Source organism: Alternaria ethzedia, assembly GCF_023757985.1.
Source record: "Alternaria ethzedia strain BMP 0044 chromosome Unknown scaffold_6, whole genome shotgun sequence".
NCBI classification, from domain to species: Eukaryota; Fungi; Ascomycota; class Dothideomycetes; order Pleosporales; family Pleosporaceae; genus Alternaria; species Alternaria ethzedia.
Genome location: NW_026056199.1, coordinates 924,876 through 942,154, shown reverse-complemented (window position 1 = coordinate 942,154; position 17,279 = coordinate 924,876). Strand labels below are relative to the sequence as shown.

Below are 17,279 nucleotides of genomic sequence, written 5' to 3'. Positions count from 1 at the left end.
CCAAGATCGGCGTAGTTCCCGACAACGTCAGCGAGCCCGACACAGCCCGCCACACGCACGTGGGTCCGCGACTGTGTTTCAACTTCAGCTCTCCACAACACTTCTCGATTACGCAGTCCACTGATCGCCAACGCAGCATCTCAGACTGAGCAGTCATAGACGAGGAAGATCGACGATATTCCGTCTTGTCCGGGTACGGTTCATACAAGCGACCTGGATCGTCCGCTAACTTGACCTCTACATGCGACTTCCTGCTGACTGTGTTGCATGCGGTACGTACTCTTTACGCAGTTCAAACGATCATCGTTACGAAGCCTGCAGTGAGATGTGCAAAAAGTGCTTTTGGCGCTTAGCATATGAGTTGTTAGGCAAAACTCAGATGGGCACATTTGTCTGGCGCTTAGAACGGACCGTGGTAAAGCTGTCGAGATCACGTCATTCGATCCCAAGGGACTTCCGATACGAAAGTACGGCTACTAGGTTTAGGTAGCGGGAACTAGTAACGCGTCGTCTGGGCGCTCGGGGACTTTGGTATGCGCTCGGCATGTGAAGTAGAAGCAGTACCGATTTATACTTGGAGAATAGGTTGCAGCTTGATTCAGACCGATTACTTGAAGAACGTCCAGGAAATTACGGTTGCCTAGATTACAAAACAAATGCTAGAGTACACCGAAACATGAAGACGATCGGGTACATCCCCCGAACCTTTCGTCTCGAAATACCAACATGACAAATACCTACCGCGGGTCCAGGAAAAGCAAGAAAAACATGATAAGCAACCGGATCTACCCATGCCGGCTGTAGTTTAAGCCTCGCAAACAGTAACAATACATACATCGTGTCGACAAGTCTCGTCTACCCGCCCCACTTTCACTCCACTTTCCTCAGCTAGTAAGCGTGGAAACTACGCAAGCCACAACACTCCATGCTCAAACTGGTCCGCTTCAGCACTTTAACGTTGAGCCTCAGTATCCACATCTGCTGAGGTCATGCGACCACGATCGAGCGATGGTGGCTTGTGTCCAGGCAGTGTGCGTTGTCGTGGGAGGTAAGGTATCGCTGTACGGAAGAAGGCATGTTGTGCGAGCGTGCGATCGCACTTGCTTTCCGACATTCCCCTAGCTTGGATTGATCATGCGGTGAATAGGTGGCAGAGGAGGCTCAACCTGCGGTGACGGTCCATTGAGTGCGTCGCCAGCCTTTGGTTGAGACCGTGACTGTACCCTCGAGGAGTGACTCTTGGTCTGGAATACTGTTTGGCGAGACGCGGCGGGTGTATGAGATAGTTGATAGTTCTTCGGGTACGTCTTCCGAGGGTGGCTCGGCCTTGATAATAGTCGACTGAGTTCTGTCGTGAAGTGACTCTTCGGTCTTGATAGTCGGTAATGGCACTGGGTAGTAGGGCGCGTCGTATGGTCCTGGTAGGTTCTGCGGCGCTGATATCCAAGGATAGATTGGAGACAGTATTGGCTGGAGTGTCTCTTGTTGGAGCGAATGGAGGTACTGGTTTGGTTCCCGGTCGAGCGATGGCCGACGAAGAAAGACATCGTTCTGTCGTTCTATGCTTGACTTCTCTTCTAAAGTTGTGCCGACAGTCTCTACGTTTTCTCCTTTAAGATGCACTTCCTCTTGATATGAATCTTTTCTTTGGTGAATGGCCAACTTCTTTTCTTGATTGACGGGCAAGTCACTTTGACCCATACCCGAACTAGTCATCGTTCTTCGTCTCCGTGCAAGGAAAGCCGATCTCAAAGCTGTCGAAAAGAGCGCCAATAATAAGAACACTTCAAAAAGATGCCGTAGACTGACGAGCGGGAGCCGCCTTTCTGTACTGAGCGAATCCGTTGGGTTGAGAAGTGGAGGCATAGGTACAAAATGACGCCGACGGAAGACAGGTGAGGCTTGGTGGGATCCACTCAGACTATGAGAAGCGTGGGATGATGCAGGTCCTAGATGAACTAGCCACTGCGTCAGTCAAGAAGACGGGGAAGCAACCGCTTTCATACAACTTACTTCGAGTAAGAACGGGAATGACTGTTAGCATAAGCACTAAAATCGGAATCCTCCGTTGTATAGTAGACAGGTAATAATACTCGGGTACGGTTATTGTCTCGTTCCTGTAGGATTGGCACTGGGGTCTACGTATAAATAAGGATATCGCATGTGAGAGTCAGGTTTGTTCCTGGGGCATCAATCTCTGCGGAACGCGCCATCCTGGTCTACGTATATGCTTCGACGGCGACATCAGCACGCCCAGATGCGGTTGAAACATCGAGATATCGGCGAGCTAGCGCGGCGTAGTCCTGGTGACGAAAGCTGGTGGGCAAAGTGAAGCGTAAGCCCACGATGCGCAAATCAAGCAAAAGGCAACAAACTGATCGTGTTCAGCTGTGACGAATAGCGCCCGTGGAAGGCATACATCACGGATTCTGCTGGGGTAGGCATGGTTTGGTGCGTGGCCTCAGCAGGACGACCAGTGTCCTCGTGTCTTGGCTGGTGGTATCTCAGCTGAGTTTGCGATGGTGGCGTTTGTTGTGGCTAACGCCACTGGTTCACTGGCCTAATCGGCAGGGGTGACCCGAGATCTGATCCTGCGCGCAAGAACAACGGCGAGCTGGCTTGACACGTCTGGCGAGACCTTTGCGCGGATGAAGGGGCCGCCAGTTGGAACGATGCAGTTGCGCCATTACGGGCGTTAGAGCGAGGTGTGGTGGGTGAGTAAGGCGTCCCGTGACGGATCGGTTTCAGCTTCTGCAGGAACGCCAACCGAAGGGCAGGCGCTCATGATACGTCGGGAAACAACTTAAGCAATATGTAAGAGAGGCGGCTAAACAAAGACTCGCAGTTGAAGCACGAGCATCAGTATATTCAGGGAAACAACCGCCACACATGTGCTTTTTTGCGGGGCGGTACCCTTTTTCAACCCCAAAGAACCACATCGCGTGAGAGGCGGCTGGTACGCGATGCTGGCTTAGTGGGCTGTTATCACGTCTCGATCTTTACCAAACTCAACCGTTGTATGTGGCTGTCGGAACATGAGTCGATCCGTCGCGTCTCCGACCGCCATTCGTGGAATATCCACGATCTGGAGTACCTCGTGCGATCCCCACAACACCACGCGATATTGTAGAAGCTGGGCAAACCTCAAAAACAGGTTCTCGGTAGCGAGCGCGCATCGAACAACGGCGAGGTTGGCTGTCTGTCAGCTGGATGTTATGGATAGAACCTGGAAGATACCGAATGTATGGCGTACGGTGTAGGAACTACCGAGACGCGATCGCTTTCATCCATGAGCTCGAACCTGATACACAGAAGCCACTTCCCTATCGTCAGATCGGCGGCTTTTACTGGCCGCGCACGATATCACATCCCCCAGGCTTCGATTGTCCTCGCGTATTCAGGCTTCCAGCAGCTTGCCCAGTATCCACATTCTAGTAATTTTGTAATCCTTGCGTAGATCGAGCACGCCTCTCGCGAACAGTTGCCTCAATTTCGGAGACGCCGTGGATGCGAGAAGATCTACGTCTAGCGAATCCGAGATTAATACCAGCGGCTTCGAAGCAGGAGCACCGGGTCATCATCAAACGCGCGGGAGCTTGGGTAAACCCCTGAGTGTAACAATGGGGATGCATCGATGGTAGTGGCATGTTGGTGGTCCCGTCGATCTTACGCAACGTCCAGCTGCCCTAGTTTACTCCTCACGGCGATGCCGTCGCCACGTGAGCACGTGACTAGCCCTTACACTAACGCTTCCAGATTGGGCCGGTGGTCACATAACTGAGTGAGATTCCATAAACAAATAATCTTAGATAATCGTGATAGATTGCCGGGGCATGTTTGCAAGAATCCGCCTGACCTGCAGTCTCATAGTATAGAACATGCCGACTCGCTCGTATTTCCCCGTCCCATGCCTGGCTGGTATCAACACCAATCCAATGACTGTTTCGCTTTCGTACGCAATTCTCTTCTTGACCCCAACGATGGGCAGGAGCGTGAGTACTTGGTCCTCTGAAGTAGTATCGATGCATTCTAACCTTCCTATAGATGGCGTGCCGCTTACTGCTGTGTCAAAAAAGATTTCAGGACCAGACGAACTGTCTGGTGTAACCGATACCGGAACATGGCTGCCGAGTTCTTGTGGGAAGATCTGGGTTATCTTGCCGGTTTTGAGCTCAGGTGAGGAGTGGGTGTTGGGGTTGGCTGTCCAACATACCGAGGCTAACGGGCCAAGAAGTTTAACGTACCCATCAATCACTTGACCGAAGCGATAACCGTCTAGGTCAGTCACTACTGCCTCCTGAAGAACTGTCAGGTAGTCGTCGGAGTTGTAGTTGTGTTGGCAAGATGCGAGTGAGATCTTGCTTCTGATTGAGGCCCAGGACCATGTCGGCGCGATCAGTCGTCCCTCCGGGCGCGTCGGTAAGGCGCGCGACAATTCGTTTTTTGTAGTTTTCCATAGGAAGTATGCAGGCAAAGAAGACTGCCACAGGCCTGCGAGATAGCCGTCCCCAGGTGCGCCCGGTTCCACAACAGACACACTGCTAGCAAGACCTGCCACAGCTGGGAGTTTGTCAGAATCAAAGCTGATATGCAACGCGGTGTATAATTCAATAATCGCGTCCCAATCTTGGAACACCGCCGCAGATTTCGTAGTAGCGTGCATGATAACCTGCTGAATGGAAATAGGCGCCAAGGTTGCTCTGATAGCGTTCAAGATCCTTCTCGAAGGGCTGATACCCGGTGGAATTTGCGAAATGTGTTTTGCAGGCCAGCGGTCGTCTCTTGTCTCATCGCCGAGTTGTAGTCTTTTGATGTTGATAGATGTGTGTCCACGCACACTATCCGGAAGACCTTGGTGGTAAGTCTCGCAGGCAGCAAAGTGCCTGCATTCCCAGAAAAGCTGCCCTCGCCCGAAGTGAAGAACACGTCGCGAAAGGATACGCTCCTGAAGTACCCAGCCACGTTGATTTAGCGGTTCACGTGTGAGCTTCTGAGCCCACACGTTAGATTCGCATACGGTAAGGTACCTCTTCGTTGCAACCCTTTTGCAACCGACCCAGGGTATACTTAACTCGGTTGGCAATACAGCTCGTGGGTTTCTGTCCCAGAAGCAACCTCCATTGGAGTTCTGTGACCCTGTGGCGGCTATATTGATAAAGCCGTACCTATACACAAGGCTCATGAGACTGGCTTCATTGTTCCAATCGTCCTGGTCGTCCTGTATGATACAAAAAGCATCAATCCAGAGATATCGAAGGCCCAATTTTCGAGTGATGCTAAATGCATCCAAGAACGTTCTCGTGAAGTATGATGAATCAATGCCGGTCCTCAATCGAGATAAAGACCACGAGTTCGTATGCGGCATAACAACTTTTCCCCAACAATGAGAGAGAGTTGCGTAAGGCTGCCCAGGGGGGATGTCTTCACGATGCAGTAATCGTACGCGATCTTCATCGGAAGTGCCGACATCCAGGACCCGCGTTGGGAACCAGCGTTCGGGAATAGTTGCGTTACAACGAATATGCTTTTGAGTACACTCATCCATCCAGCGTTCGATTAAATTCCAGCTCTCGGGAGAAGATGTCGACGAAGCGGGTTTGTACGCCGCGTGTTCGCCTGTGTTCGAAAGTGAGTACTCAATCCAATTGATAGATGCTTCCAGACAAGGCTTACTTCGAAGCGTCTCAATGACCTCAAATGTGAAACCCAGACTAAAGTTGTTCACACCATCCGATGTCAACTTCCACTCGAAAGCGCTTTGCCAACTTGCCGACGAAGTATCAGATTCGCATTTGATTGGAAACAATGTCTCCGAGGATTCAGCGAACTCCCTTTGTATGTATCCGAGAGTTTCCGAACATATCCCGCAGAACTGCTCGGAAGAGTTCTCAAGAGATGCGAGTGATTCGTGATGGACAAGATCTTTATGCCATCCCGGATGGCTGATAATATCGACGATACCCTGACAGGTTGCACAAAGCTCGTTGAAAGTAACAGAGGCCACGCTAGGAATTTGAACGGGTTCTGCATCATGTCGGCCAGTCAAACGACGCAGGAAAGTCCCAGCAGTGAGTTTGAGTAACAGACACGTGATCTCCAGTAGTTTCAGAACGACGAGTAGAAGATCGAAGAAACAGGAGGTAGCAGACGCCATATCGGAAGTAATCGAGCTTTAATTTGATGACCTCCTCAGGCTGGTGTAGGATGATCGCACCAATTGTGGGGTTACTTGAGGCTGAGCAACACATCACACAACGTGCACCCCGCTTCCGACCGGTCAGCTACCGCCTCGTTCATTCGCGGAAAGTCTGCATGGTACGTTGCCACCACGTCGGCAGTACATGCAGGCATCAGAGGAACTTTTGCAAGCCTGAACGATAACGCGCAGATCTATGCCAAGATAGTGGGTTACTTGGGGAGATGCGATAGGAGCATGTAGTATTTGTAAAACTGATGGCAGAATTTGTAGCAAGTGCCTCCTGAGTAGCGCTGAGTCCTCTAGCCTATGTGTTGAGCTGAAGCTTGGGCCCACCTCATACAAGAAAAAAAACCGAACAGGTCTGCAGGCTACATTAAGCTAAAACCTTGCAAAGTAGGTGACCCAACGTCAACGTAGGCTCCAGGCTGTCCAGCTTTTTCCTAGGTTGGCGTAGGCCGGCCCTCTCTCCACTCGTCAAAATCTTTCTGACCGGGCATCTCTCTGCCATCAGAGAGCTTGAGTCTGGGAAAATGTACATCCTCGCGGTTGTATGTGGGCTCCTTCTGGGCCAACTCTTCGTTGACCAGAACCAAAGCGCCCGAGTGCCATCCTGCAGCACTCACCCGAAGAGCGAAATAGGCACCAAGACCGTCTTCACCACGGTCCTGATCCCAGGCTCTTCCTTCCTGCTCGAACCACTCACTGACCTCGCCTTGGACGTTGGGGTCGGTCCTGAACATCTCCCTGCGCTCTTGGCTCTCTTCTGCGTGTGCTTCGTCATGAACCGCTTGCTTGAGCCATTCGTTTTTTCTCGCGTCGAACCAGATCTGACGACCGCGTGTGTGGGCTTGAGGGGCAAGTTGTCCGTTGCCATTGAATCGGTCATACACGATACCTCGTGCGTTCCCGACTAGGTTGTCACCGTTCGAGCCTAACCCCAGTGCGCCACAGGCGGAGTTCTCGGTACCGTATGAAGTTATCTTGCCATCCGAGTGGAGTGCCAGGTAGTGATAGTCGCCGAAAGCAATCGAGATGACGTTACTGTTCTGCAAGGCCGGAATTTTCTTCAGCCCTTGCACATCCCCTGGACTGTGACGATTGCTCCAACATGATTCGAGGTAGTTCTGGTCGCCGGTAATTACTTCATCGTCCCTGAAGATGGCAAAGTTGCGGAAAGAGCCCTGAACGTCAAGAGGAGCTCCCTGGTCGTGACGCAGAGTTTGGAGCTCAACAATATCCTCGACACGATTCTTTTCCTCGAATCTTCCACAGAACACCTTACCCAGGTCTGTGCTGAACAGCACAAAGTGCTCCAGTATAACGTAGTTCAGTACTGCTCCAACCTCTTGACGCAGAACTCTCTGCTCATCTGAATCGCGGTTGCCCTTGACATGCTGGTAGCTGGTCTTGGGAACTTCAGCATGTTCCAGGACAAGCATAGTGTCTGTACCTTCATCGCCATGGTCTCGCTCAACGGGGTCCCAGACGACGATGCCAACGCCATGAACATAGGCCGAGCTGCGGCTCCATCCTGCTACCACTTGTTTTACTTGTCCGAAGTTGGAGGTCGCGTTCGACTTGTCGTTCAAGGAGAGTTCGTTCAGCTGCAGAGTAGCGAACTTGACTTGGAGCGCAGGCTTCTTGACATCGTACCACGACCAGATTCGGCCGCTGTCGGAGAGTCCAAGTATGTGTGCACGACCGGAGGAGAACTGCCGGATGGCGACAGTCGGCTCTTCGTATTGGGCCTCGGAGGTATTTGAAGGATAGCCTTCTGGGAAGCGGAGTGGTTGCAGAGGCCCGCTAGCAATGAGTATCCTCTGGCCATCAAGGGCGCCAGCAGTGTAGAGGGTACCTTTGGAGGTGAGCAAAGTCGTGGACCAGCCACCACATTGCATGTCGGCAATGACTCCTAGTTCTCGTGTCTTGTCCATCTCCGTCGGGAAGGCTTGATGGGCGTTGTACATGCGCCTGCCTGGCCGCATCATGCCAGCTCTCATTCCTCTCATTCGAGGCGTCCGACCATGTGCGTGGTCCTCCGGGTCTGAAGCATGCCCCAAGCGGTTGTGCGAGTTATGGCCCCATGTGTATACGCGGCTCTGGGTGAGCATGCGGCGATACATCTTCTGCCAGCGGTCGCCGTCATGTTGTACGACTGGCTGGTTCGGTACGCGGAAGGTCGTTCGAGCGAGATAACTCCAGTACGCTGGGTCTAATCGAATCGACGGTTGCTGGAAGGCTTTGCACGTGCTGCAAAGGGCGAGGAAGCTCTTGGCGTCGAGGTATGGGAATACGAGTACGAGGATGTCGAGGGGGAGGTCGGTGATGGAGCTGATGGTATCGGCCATTTTGGCGTTGCGTCTGGACACCTTTTCGGCGCGTCGAATGTAAAGTAGGAGTATCTTGAAGGTGGTGTCGCTGTTCAACGTTGAAGTAATGAAGCCTGCTCCATGTGGCAATGACGACGTGTGAGTAAACAAGATGTTTGTGCTGTTGGAGAAGGCGCGATGGATGCCTGCCCAATGACGCAGGGAGCGCGGGGATCATTGCGGGACATTTCCGTTTTGGCGCTAACCAGAAGCGGCGACCAAACTTCTGACTCAATTCACGCATCTCTATCAAATTTCCGCCTGCCCAGCCACGCTTGACCATACACGCGCTGCACTACTCTACCTAATAGAACCGACCCACGAAAATCTCCAGGCTTGGAGATACTGAATTTGGGACCAACTTCACGCCACGACACTTAATTTTGCCCCACCACGCCTGATCGTTTTACACCTGACTGGCCACATTCCAATTCTAAAAGGACGACGAGAACAGAAGAGTCGCATCGCCATGTCTGAGACACCCGCTGCAGAGGCAGCGCCTGCACCCGCTGCGGCAGTAGTACCACCTCAAGAAGGCGCACCTGCAACACCAAACGGCGATGCCACAGACGGGCCCAAAAAGCTCTCACCAGCGGAGTTGAAAAAGCAAAAGGCGGCCGAGAAGCAAGCAAAGCGAGCCCAAGCCAAGGCTGCGTCTGGCGCACCAAACCAACAGCAAGGACCTCCAAAGGACAGCCAGAAACAGCAAAAAGAATCGAAGCAGACACCAAAAGACGACAAGTCAAGACCACAGCCACCATGGCGGCAATCATCGCAAGCCAACGCACCAGTCGTGAAAGACCCAGAGAGAAAGACGAAGAAGGGGAAAGAACCAAACCAGACTGGTCTGTTCTTTGGTCATCTTTACAGCCAGCCAAAGCAACAATCTCTTGTCGGCGCGTCCAAAGATGTACATCCTGCGGTTCTCGCGCTGGGCCTACAGTATAGCAGCTACGCCATCTGTGGTAGTACGGCACGCATGGTGGCCATGCTCTTGGTGTTCAAGACAGTGATCGAGGCCTATCAAACACCCCCAGGAAACAGTTTGGCCCGACATTTGACCAGTCATCACCTTGGTCCTCAGATCGAGTTCCTGAAGAGCTGTCGACCGCTCAGCATCAGTATGGGAAACGCCATTCGATGGCTTAAGGACAGTAAGTTGGAGTTTCACATTGACCTGATAGAGCAGACATGACTTAATTGAGCAACGGGGTGTCTAGAGAACGTCTGAAGAGATACTGACATCTTCCAGTCATCATCAAGATAGATCCTTCAACTCCGGAGAATGAGGCGAAGCGAGACCTCATCGAGGAAATCGACATATTCATCCGCGAACGTGTTACAGCTGCTGACCGACTCATCCGTGACCTGGCAGCTACCAAGATCCAAGCTGGCGACGTCATCCTGATCTACGCGGCATCTTCGATAGTCGAACAGACCATTATACATGCTCACCAGTCTGGTAAACCTTTCTCAGTCATCGTCGTGGACTCAAAGCCGTTATTCGAGGGCAAGCAGCTAGCTCGGAAACTCGCAAACCACGGCATCTCAGTACGCTACTATCTCATCACAGGAGCTTCGCATGCTGTCAAGGACGCGACGAAGGTCTTCCTGGGTGCCCACGCGATGATGTCAAACGGTCGCCTCTACTCGCGCGTTGGCACAGCTCTGGTTTCCATGCTTGCCTACTCCCACTCATTGCCCGTCATTGTACTCTGCCAATCAGTGAAGTTCACTGAGAAGGTAGCGCTGGACTCCATCGTCGGAAATGAAGTCGCCCCTGCCGAGGAAATCCTCTCCGAGGCTGAGCGCCGCGAGCTCCTTCCTCTCAAGTCACGATTTACGGCTTCGAAGAGCGACGACAAGTCGTCATCGGAAGAGGCGCCTGCCGATACCACAGACGTTCTGAAATGGATTGACGATGCCAAAAACCTGCATCATCTCCAAGTGCTCTACGACGTCACGCCCGCGCAGTACATCAACATGGTCATCACCGAATACGGCAGCTTGCCACCAAGCTCGGTCCCCGTGGTCCACCGACTGAGTACGAACATATAATCCTGTCCAGCGTTTTCTTTTTGTATTCAGGGTACTTCCTATAGCAAGTGCTAACATTGGACTTTCAGGAACTGAAGAGCAGGAGACGATGCCTACTAAGAGGGGCGTTCGTCAAGCTTCGGGCTGGTAGGATTCCATTGAGATGTGTCAGGGGATTCGCGATTTCGGAGGTATTCACAGTGGCGGTATTTTTGGTATTTCTACGAGTAAGATAGCATACGAGGTATGATGTTACGAAGGAATCAACGTCCCACGCCAACGATTTTGCGCACTTCCAGTCTCACCTCCTCGATCCCAAAGGAGAAAATGCTAAACCTGACTACCTAGCTACAAAACCTCATTCTAAATTCTCAATGGACAGCCCCGCGATCTCAGCTTCAAGCGCTGCCATTTGGGCCCTCAGTGCCCGAACCCGCTCTCCCTTCTCAACCACCTGATCAGTCTGAGTATTCGCAGGCCCACCTCCACCCCTCTTCATCTCCTCCCTCATCATTGGGAACGCCAAAACTTCCTTGATTGAGTAATTGTTCGTCAAGAACATCATGATGCGATCGAGCCCAGGCCCGCACCCAGCCGTGGGCGGCATCCCATACTCCAGCGCTTTGATGAACGCTTCATCAATGCTCTGCACTTCGTCGTCACCTTGAGCCTTCTGCCGAGCCTGCTCTAGGAAGCGCTCGCGCTGCTCGAACGGATCGTTGAGTTCGGAATACAGGTTACAAATTTCCTGGCCGCAGACAAAGGCTTCAGCGCGTTCTGTCAGACCAGGGATTGCGCGATGCGTCTTGGCTAGTGGAGACATGAGCTTCGGGTGGTGGATGATGTACGTGGGATTTGTAATGCGCGATTCGATGTAGAAGCCCACGAGCTTGTCGAGCAGACGGGCGTTTGTATGCGGGGGCGAACAGACGATGTTGCGGTCATGCAAGAGGCTTAGTAGGAACTGTCGACTTTCCTCAGTGTGAAGTTCAGATGGAGGAGGAAAGCTGATAGCACAGGCAGCTTCAAGAGCTGGTATCATGTCAATGCGCTCCCATGGCCCCTCCCAGTTGATCTCGCACTCGTCACCAGTCTGACTCTTGAACCTGGTCACATAAGACCCAGTCACACTCTTCACCAAACCAGAAATCATATCCTGCGTCAGCTGCATCATCACCTCGTAATCAGCATCCGCCTGATAAAACTCGCAGCTCGTAAATTCAGGATTATGAGTCAGATCCATATCTTCATTGCGAAACACACGTCCGATTTCGAACACGCGATCAATGCCACCAACGACTAAGGGCTTGAGATGGAGTTCCGTAGCCGTCCGGAGGTACATGTCTCGCTTGAGATCGTTGTGGTGGGTGATGAAGGGCTTGGCTGCTGCACCGCCGGCTTGCTGGCAGAGGATTGGTGTTACGACTGAGATGTATCCGCGGCTGCGCAGGAACGTGGTGATGTAGGCTTCCATCGCGTCCCAGGTGCGCAGCATGTCGCGGCTGCGTCGATTCGTAATGAAGTCGAGGGGTCGGTCGCGGTGTCGCGTTTCGGCGTCAGTGAGCGTCTTGGGCAGCATGTGCAGGCTGGGTGCTAGCAAGATGACCTTGTGCGCGAAGAGCGAGAGCTCGCCTACAGGCCGGTTTCGTGGTGCTGTTCGCCCTGGGTGACCGATCACACCGATTTGGTCGCCTCTCGCAAGGTGTTCTTGTTGCTGCTTGTATACTTCGATGTCATCTCGTTCAGTCGCCTGGCACACGACCTGTATCTTGTCCTCGCCCGATTGAACTTCGTAGAAGCGCAAACGCTCTCCTGCACTACGAATAGTGACGATGCGCCCACGTATTGCGTACTCTACGTCTTTGAGCTGGTGGCCAGTCGTTATAGATTCGTGTCGAGCGCGGAATGCGCCAAGGTCCAGGAGATTGGAGATGAAGGAAGAATAAATGCCATTCTCACGTGTATTCTGACGTAGACTCTGTACTAAGGTACAGCGGTTTTCGTAGTACTTGTGGGGTGGTAGCGTCTCCTGCTGGTTCGGTCTCATACGTTGCTTGGGCGCCTTCGTGGTGACGTCGATGGTAGCCATCACGACAGATATTTATGTCTTTAGGATTTGTTTGTTCGTGAGACGAAAACGAAAGTATGGATAATGGCTGAAGAAGATGATTTGAAGTTGTTTCGTGCTTTCAGATGTGACGATGTTCTTAAAGTTACGAACCGCGAGTCCAGTCATCGCTTGTGAGTCAAGCACTGCATCCTTCGCGAACATCTGCCCTCAGGCGCCCTATCACTGGTCTCATCAAATACCAGAGACACGAGCCCGAACCTGCACTCGCAATTTGTTAACATAATTTCCCCGCAGTTATACTTCTTTTGCTACTGGCGCTGTTGGCTTCCCATCTAGACAAGCACAGATGAACGTAGATCATTCACGGAGATATTCTGCAAGTAAGCATCTAGTCCAAGCAGCATAGCAGGATGCTCTGATGTCATTTTATTTGTGCAAATCTTCCGTCTTATGACTTATCCTTCATGGCTCGCAGCGCTCCCATGACATCGATTGGCTGAGTCTTGCCAGTAACCTTCTGGAGTTCAGGATCGTCGACGCGCATGAAGACGTTGTGCTTCTTCTCGTCGCCGATCGTGAACTTACCCTGCGTCTGCTTATTCTCTTGTGAGAATGTGTCGAGCTTCTTGATGGCATCATTGTTCAGCACACTCTTGGCAAACTTGACATTGCCCTTCGTGTATTCATGCCCAGGGTAGACCTTTGTATCGTCAGGAAGAGCCGCTAGGGTCTCATTCAGAGCCTTGTGCATCTGTTCTGGGGTGCCTTCGAAGAATCGGCCGCAACCGCCGATGAACAGTGTGTCTCCGGTAAAAACGGCGCGGTCGTTGCCGTCTTCGAAGTAGAAGCATATGCTGTCTTGTGTATGGCATGGTGTGTGGAGCGCTTTGACGTTGATGGAACCGATCTTGAAGGTACTGTTGTGGCTGGGGGTTTCGGAGACTTTGTCGCAGTCACGACCGCCAATTACAGGTAGGCCGAATGCCTTGATCTGGGAGGACGGTTAGCTGATGATTTCCCACCCTGCTTGCTTCTTCCTAAACTTACTGTATCCACGTTGCCTCCTGCATGGTCTCCATGGCTATCCGATACGTCAGCGAAGTCACATTGTGTAGCGCGGTTGCCCTACTGGTGAGTGTTGATGATCTTGGTCAGCTTGAGACCTCCAGTGGTAGTCTGTTCCCGCAACACGGGTAGAACTCTACAGTCAAGTCAGCTAGGCACCTTCTTCCCTATGTCTCCGACGTACTCTGGAGGGTTGGCAGGGTCAATGATAACGGCTTCTTTGGTCTTGTCGTCTGAGACTAGGTAGGCATAGTTATTGCCCGAACCCTCCCCTGATTAGTGAGTTAGAGTGTGCCTGACGATTCGAGATGCTCCATCAGGGTGCTCGTACACATGGGGATTGATTGGATGTGCATGGCGCGTGCAGCTGGAGACGATGGCTGCTTGGCGTCAACTTCCGATTCGAGATTGTGGAAGCAATTGCTCGCGCTTACCTTGGTAAAAGTGCGAGAGATTGATGCTAGAGAGTATCGTTTGATGGTTGCAGTAAACATGCTCATGAGGAAGACACCGAACAGAAATTGGCGTAGAGTTGAGGAGGCCATGGAGCTCTGCGAAGGCCGAGGTGATGATGACGTTATCGCTCATTATCGATAAGACATTGTCACGTGAGAAGCGGCCCACTTCCAAACGCGTCGAGCTGTGCCGGACGCGTTCACCTCAAAGACACGATGCATCCTAAATGGCGCGGCATGCGGCACATCTTCTTTTTCACAACAAGCGATCAGGCACGACGCGTTTCAACGAGGAGATCTTTCAATACAGTATCTACCATGGAACTAATGGTACCCATACGCCTGACAAACACCTAAACCAAACCCAGCCACGCCATTTCGATGCTCATGTACAGTCATAACAATCGTCCAACATTACAACGTCCCAACTACAGCAGCGCCTTCAGCCTCTTCTGCAGCTCCGGCTTCTCCGATGATCCTTCACCCCTCAAGCGCTGCTCCTGAGGATCGTGCAATGGATCGCGAGTCACTGTGGCCTTGATCTTCTTGCCAAAGTACTCAATCTCCACGGTCTTCCCTTCACTCACAGTGCTGGGTAGCCATGCGTACGCGACAGGCTTGCGTACCGTGTAGCCGAAAGCGGCGCTGGTAACATAGCCGGCTCTTTGGCCTTCCACGAAGACAGGCTCCTTACCCAGAACCACCGAACGACCGTCGTCGACCGTCAAGCATCGAAGTCGCTTAGACGCTGCCTTCCTCGAAAGCTGCTCCAGCGCAGCCTTGCCAACGTAGTCCGCCTTCTTGTCCATCTGGATCGCGTACGTCACGCCGGCCTCCCAAGGGTTGTGCTCGGAGGTCATGTCGGAACCCGAGGCTCGGATGCCCTTCTCGATTCGCAGTCCGTTGAAGGCAGCGCGACCAGCAGCGACTAGACCGTGGGGCTTGCCCGACTCCCACAATATGTCCCAAAGCCGCTGGCCATACTCAGGTGTGGTCTGAATCTCCCAACCAAACTCTCCGACGAACGACTTTCGGAACATGGTGACGGGAACTCCAGCTATGCTTGTCTTCTTCACACCCATGTACGGCAAGCCTTTGTTGCTGTAGTCATCGGAGCTCACCGTGCGAATGACGTCGCGTGCGCGGGGACCCCAAAGACCAAGGCAACATGTGCTTCCAGTGATGTCTCGCACCTGAGCCCACTGACCGGACGTGTGCTTGTGTTGACGGCGAGCTTCGCGCGTGAGGTAGGCAAGATCGGTCGCTGTGTTTGCACCTACTTGGAAGAGGGCCTCCTCGATTCTCGAAACGAAAATGTCACTCAGTACGCCACCGTGGCCGTTGACGAGCAGTGTATGGGTGATGGCGCCGGGTTGCTTAGAAACGTCACTGGTCGTCAACCTCTGGAGCAAGTGCACGGCACCAGGACCTGACACCTCGAACCTGTGGAAGGTTGTCATGTCGTACAACGCTACTGCATTCCGTGTCTTCCAGGCCTCCGCCGCGGCAATCGGTGAGTAGAACTTGGACGACCAGGCGTCCCGATCAACAGGCTTCCACTCTTCCGGTAGGGTGTTGACCAAGCCTGCGTTCGCTTCGTACCAGTGTGGACGCTCCCAGCCTCCTACCTCCAAGAAGAAGGCGCCTTGTTCTTGTTGTCGTGCGTAGAAGGGGCTGACACGAAGGTTGCGAGGGTTCTCTTTCGGCGCGAGAGGGTGGATGATGTCGTAAATCTCGACGAAGTTCTGTTGCGAGGTTTCGCTGACGTATTCCGGGCTCAGCTGGACTTCCTCGAATCGTGTCAATTCACACTCAGCAATGTCGATAGTTGAACGGCCCTCTGTAAGGGTCTCTGCCACAGCTCGAGCCACACCGGCCGAGTGTGTCACCCACACGGCTTCAGCGACCCAGAAGTTGTCGAGATTGGGAGCTTGTCCAACGACGGATCCACCGTCTGGCGTGAAAGAGAAGATACCGTTGAAACCATCTGCGATCTCAGTGTTGCGCAGTACCGGAAGCAGCTCCTTGGTGGCCTTCCAGGCAGGCTCAAAGTCTTCGGGTGTGAAGTCCAAACGAGAAGGCATGTGCTTCTCATCGACATGTTTGGGTGTCACGCCCAAGTCTGAAGCCTTGACGGGCATTGGACGGTGGCCATAGTACCCAATACCAAACTGTTCGCCATGCTCTCGGTAGTATAGGTCTTGGTCCTGGTGTCGTAGGATCGGCAGCTCGGCGTTCATGGCGTTGATCTTCTTGTTGACTTCGCGATTCTCGAGACCGGGGACAGCTGTAGTCTTCGCGTACTGGTGCCCTAGAGGAAGGAGAGGAACCTTGAGCCCAATCATAGCTCCAATCTCTACGCCCCAGAATCCAGCACACGATACAACTATATCCGCTGGTACAGAACCGTTGTTGGTCGTCACACCGGTGACACGGCCGTCCGCTTGCTCGATTCCGGTAACGACGGTGTGCTCGAGGTACTTGACGCCGGCGTTGCGCGTATTTTCGATGAGGATCTGTGTCGCACGAGCTGCTAGCGCTAGGCCATCGCTTGGAATGTGAAGACCACCTAGCACCATGTCCTTGTTAAGGAGAGGGTACCTCTCGAGACATTCATCGGGACTGATCAAGTTTGCCTCGATACCCCATGATTGCGCATATCCGTGTTTGCGCTTGAGCTCCTCCAGTCGTTCTGGAGTCGTCGCAATTTCCAAGCCACCCAACTGGTTGAAGCAGTTCTGTCCGTCTTTCTCGAGCGCTTGTAGCTTTTCGACTGTGTACTTCGCGAGTAAGGTCATCGTTTTGGAGGGATTGGTCTGGAAGACTAGGCCGGGCGCATGCGATGTTGAGCCACCGGGCATGCTCAATGGACCCTGCTCAACGACGGTGATGTTGTTCCATCCTCGTGAAACCAGCTCGTCAGCGAGGTTAGTGCCGACAACGCCGGCGCCGATAATGACAACGCGCTGGGAGGTCGCCATTGCAAAAGAGTTGAAAAGTATGGAATTGGGCAGTTGGTTGCTCAAGGCTGTAGGACGAACTCCTCTTAAAGCTGCTTGCACTCGCGATAACGGACCATTTCA

General features: G+C 52.8%; 6 protein-coding genes across 6 annotated transcripts; 1 reads left to right on the top strand and 5 right to left on the bottom strand.

The window, feature by feature from the left end:
- Window positions 1-1,161: 1,161 nt before the first annotated feature.
- J4E87_003591 (uncharacterized protein) lies at window positions 1,162-1,701 on the bottom strand (the record flags this gene model as incomplete). Its single annotated transcript, XM_049375216.1, has 1 exon — window positions 1,162-1,701. One exon carries the CDS (start codon window positions 1,699-1,701, stop codon window positions 1,162-1,164), a length of 540 nt encoding a protein of 179 aa, XP_049235138.1.
- Window positions 1,702-6,639: 4,938 nt separating this feature from the next.
- Window positions 6,640-8,547, bottom strand: J4E87_003590 (uncharacterized protein; the record flags this gene model as incomplete). Its single annotated transcript, XM_049375215.1, has 1 exon — window positions 6,640-8,547. One exon carries the CDS (start codon window positions 8,545-8,547, stop codon window positions 6,640-6,642), a length of 1,908 nt encoding a protein of 635 aa, XP_049235137.1.
- Window positions 8,548-9,037: 490 nt separating this feature from the next.
- J4E87_003589 (uncharacterized protein) lies at window positions 9,038-10,626 on the top strand (the record flags this gene model as incomplete). The annotated part of the gene is made up of 2 exons (XM_049375214.1): window positions 9,038-9,722; window positions 9,821-10,626. 2 exons carry the CDS (start codon window positions 9,038-9,040, stop codon window positions 10,624-10,626), a joined length of 1,491 nt encoding a protein of 496 aa, XP_049235136.1.
- A 337-nt stretch (window positions 10,627-10,963) lies between these two features.
- J4E87_003588 (uncharacterized protein) lies at window positions 10,964-12,694 on the bottom strand (the record flags this gene model as incomplete). The annotated part of the gene is made up of 1 exon (XM_049375213.1): window positions 10,964-12,694. The coding sequence occupies one exon, from the start codon at window positions 12,692-12,694 to the stop codon at window positions 10,964-10,966; it is 1,731 nt and encodes a 576-aa protein (XP_049235135.1).
- Window positions 12,695-13,124: 430 nt separating this feature from the next.
- J4E87_003587 (uncharacterized protein) lies at window positions 13,125-14,097 on the bottom strand (the record flags this gene model as incomplete). The annotated part of the gene is made up of 5 exons (XM_049375212.1): window positions 13,125-13,667; window positions 13,724-13,757; window positions 13,806-13,877; window positions 13,926-14,013; window positions 14,073-14,097. The coding sequence occupies 5 exons, from the start codon at window positions 14,095-14,097 to the stop codon at window positions 13,125-13,127; spliced, it is 762 nt and encodes a 253-aa protein (XP_049235134.1).
- Window positions 14,098-14,624: 527 nt separating this feature from the next.
- Window positions 14,625-17,177, bottom strand: J4E87_003586 (uncharacterized protein; the record flags this gene model as incomplete). Its single annotated transcript, XM_049375211.1, has 1 exon — window positions 14,625-17,177. One exon carries the CDS (start codon window positions 17,175-17,177, stop codon window positions 14,625-14,627), a length of 2,553 nt encoding a protein of 850 aa, XP_049235133.1.
- Window positions 17,178-17,279: the final 102 nt, after the last annotated feature.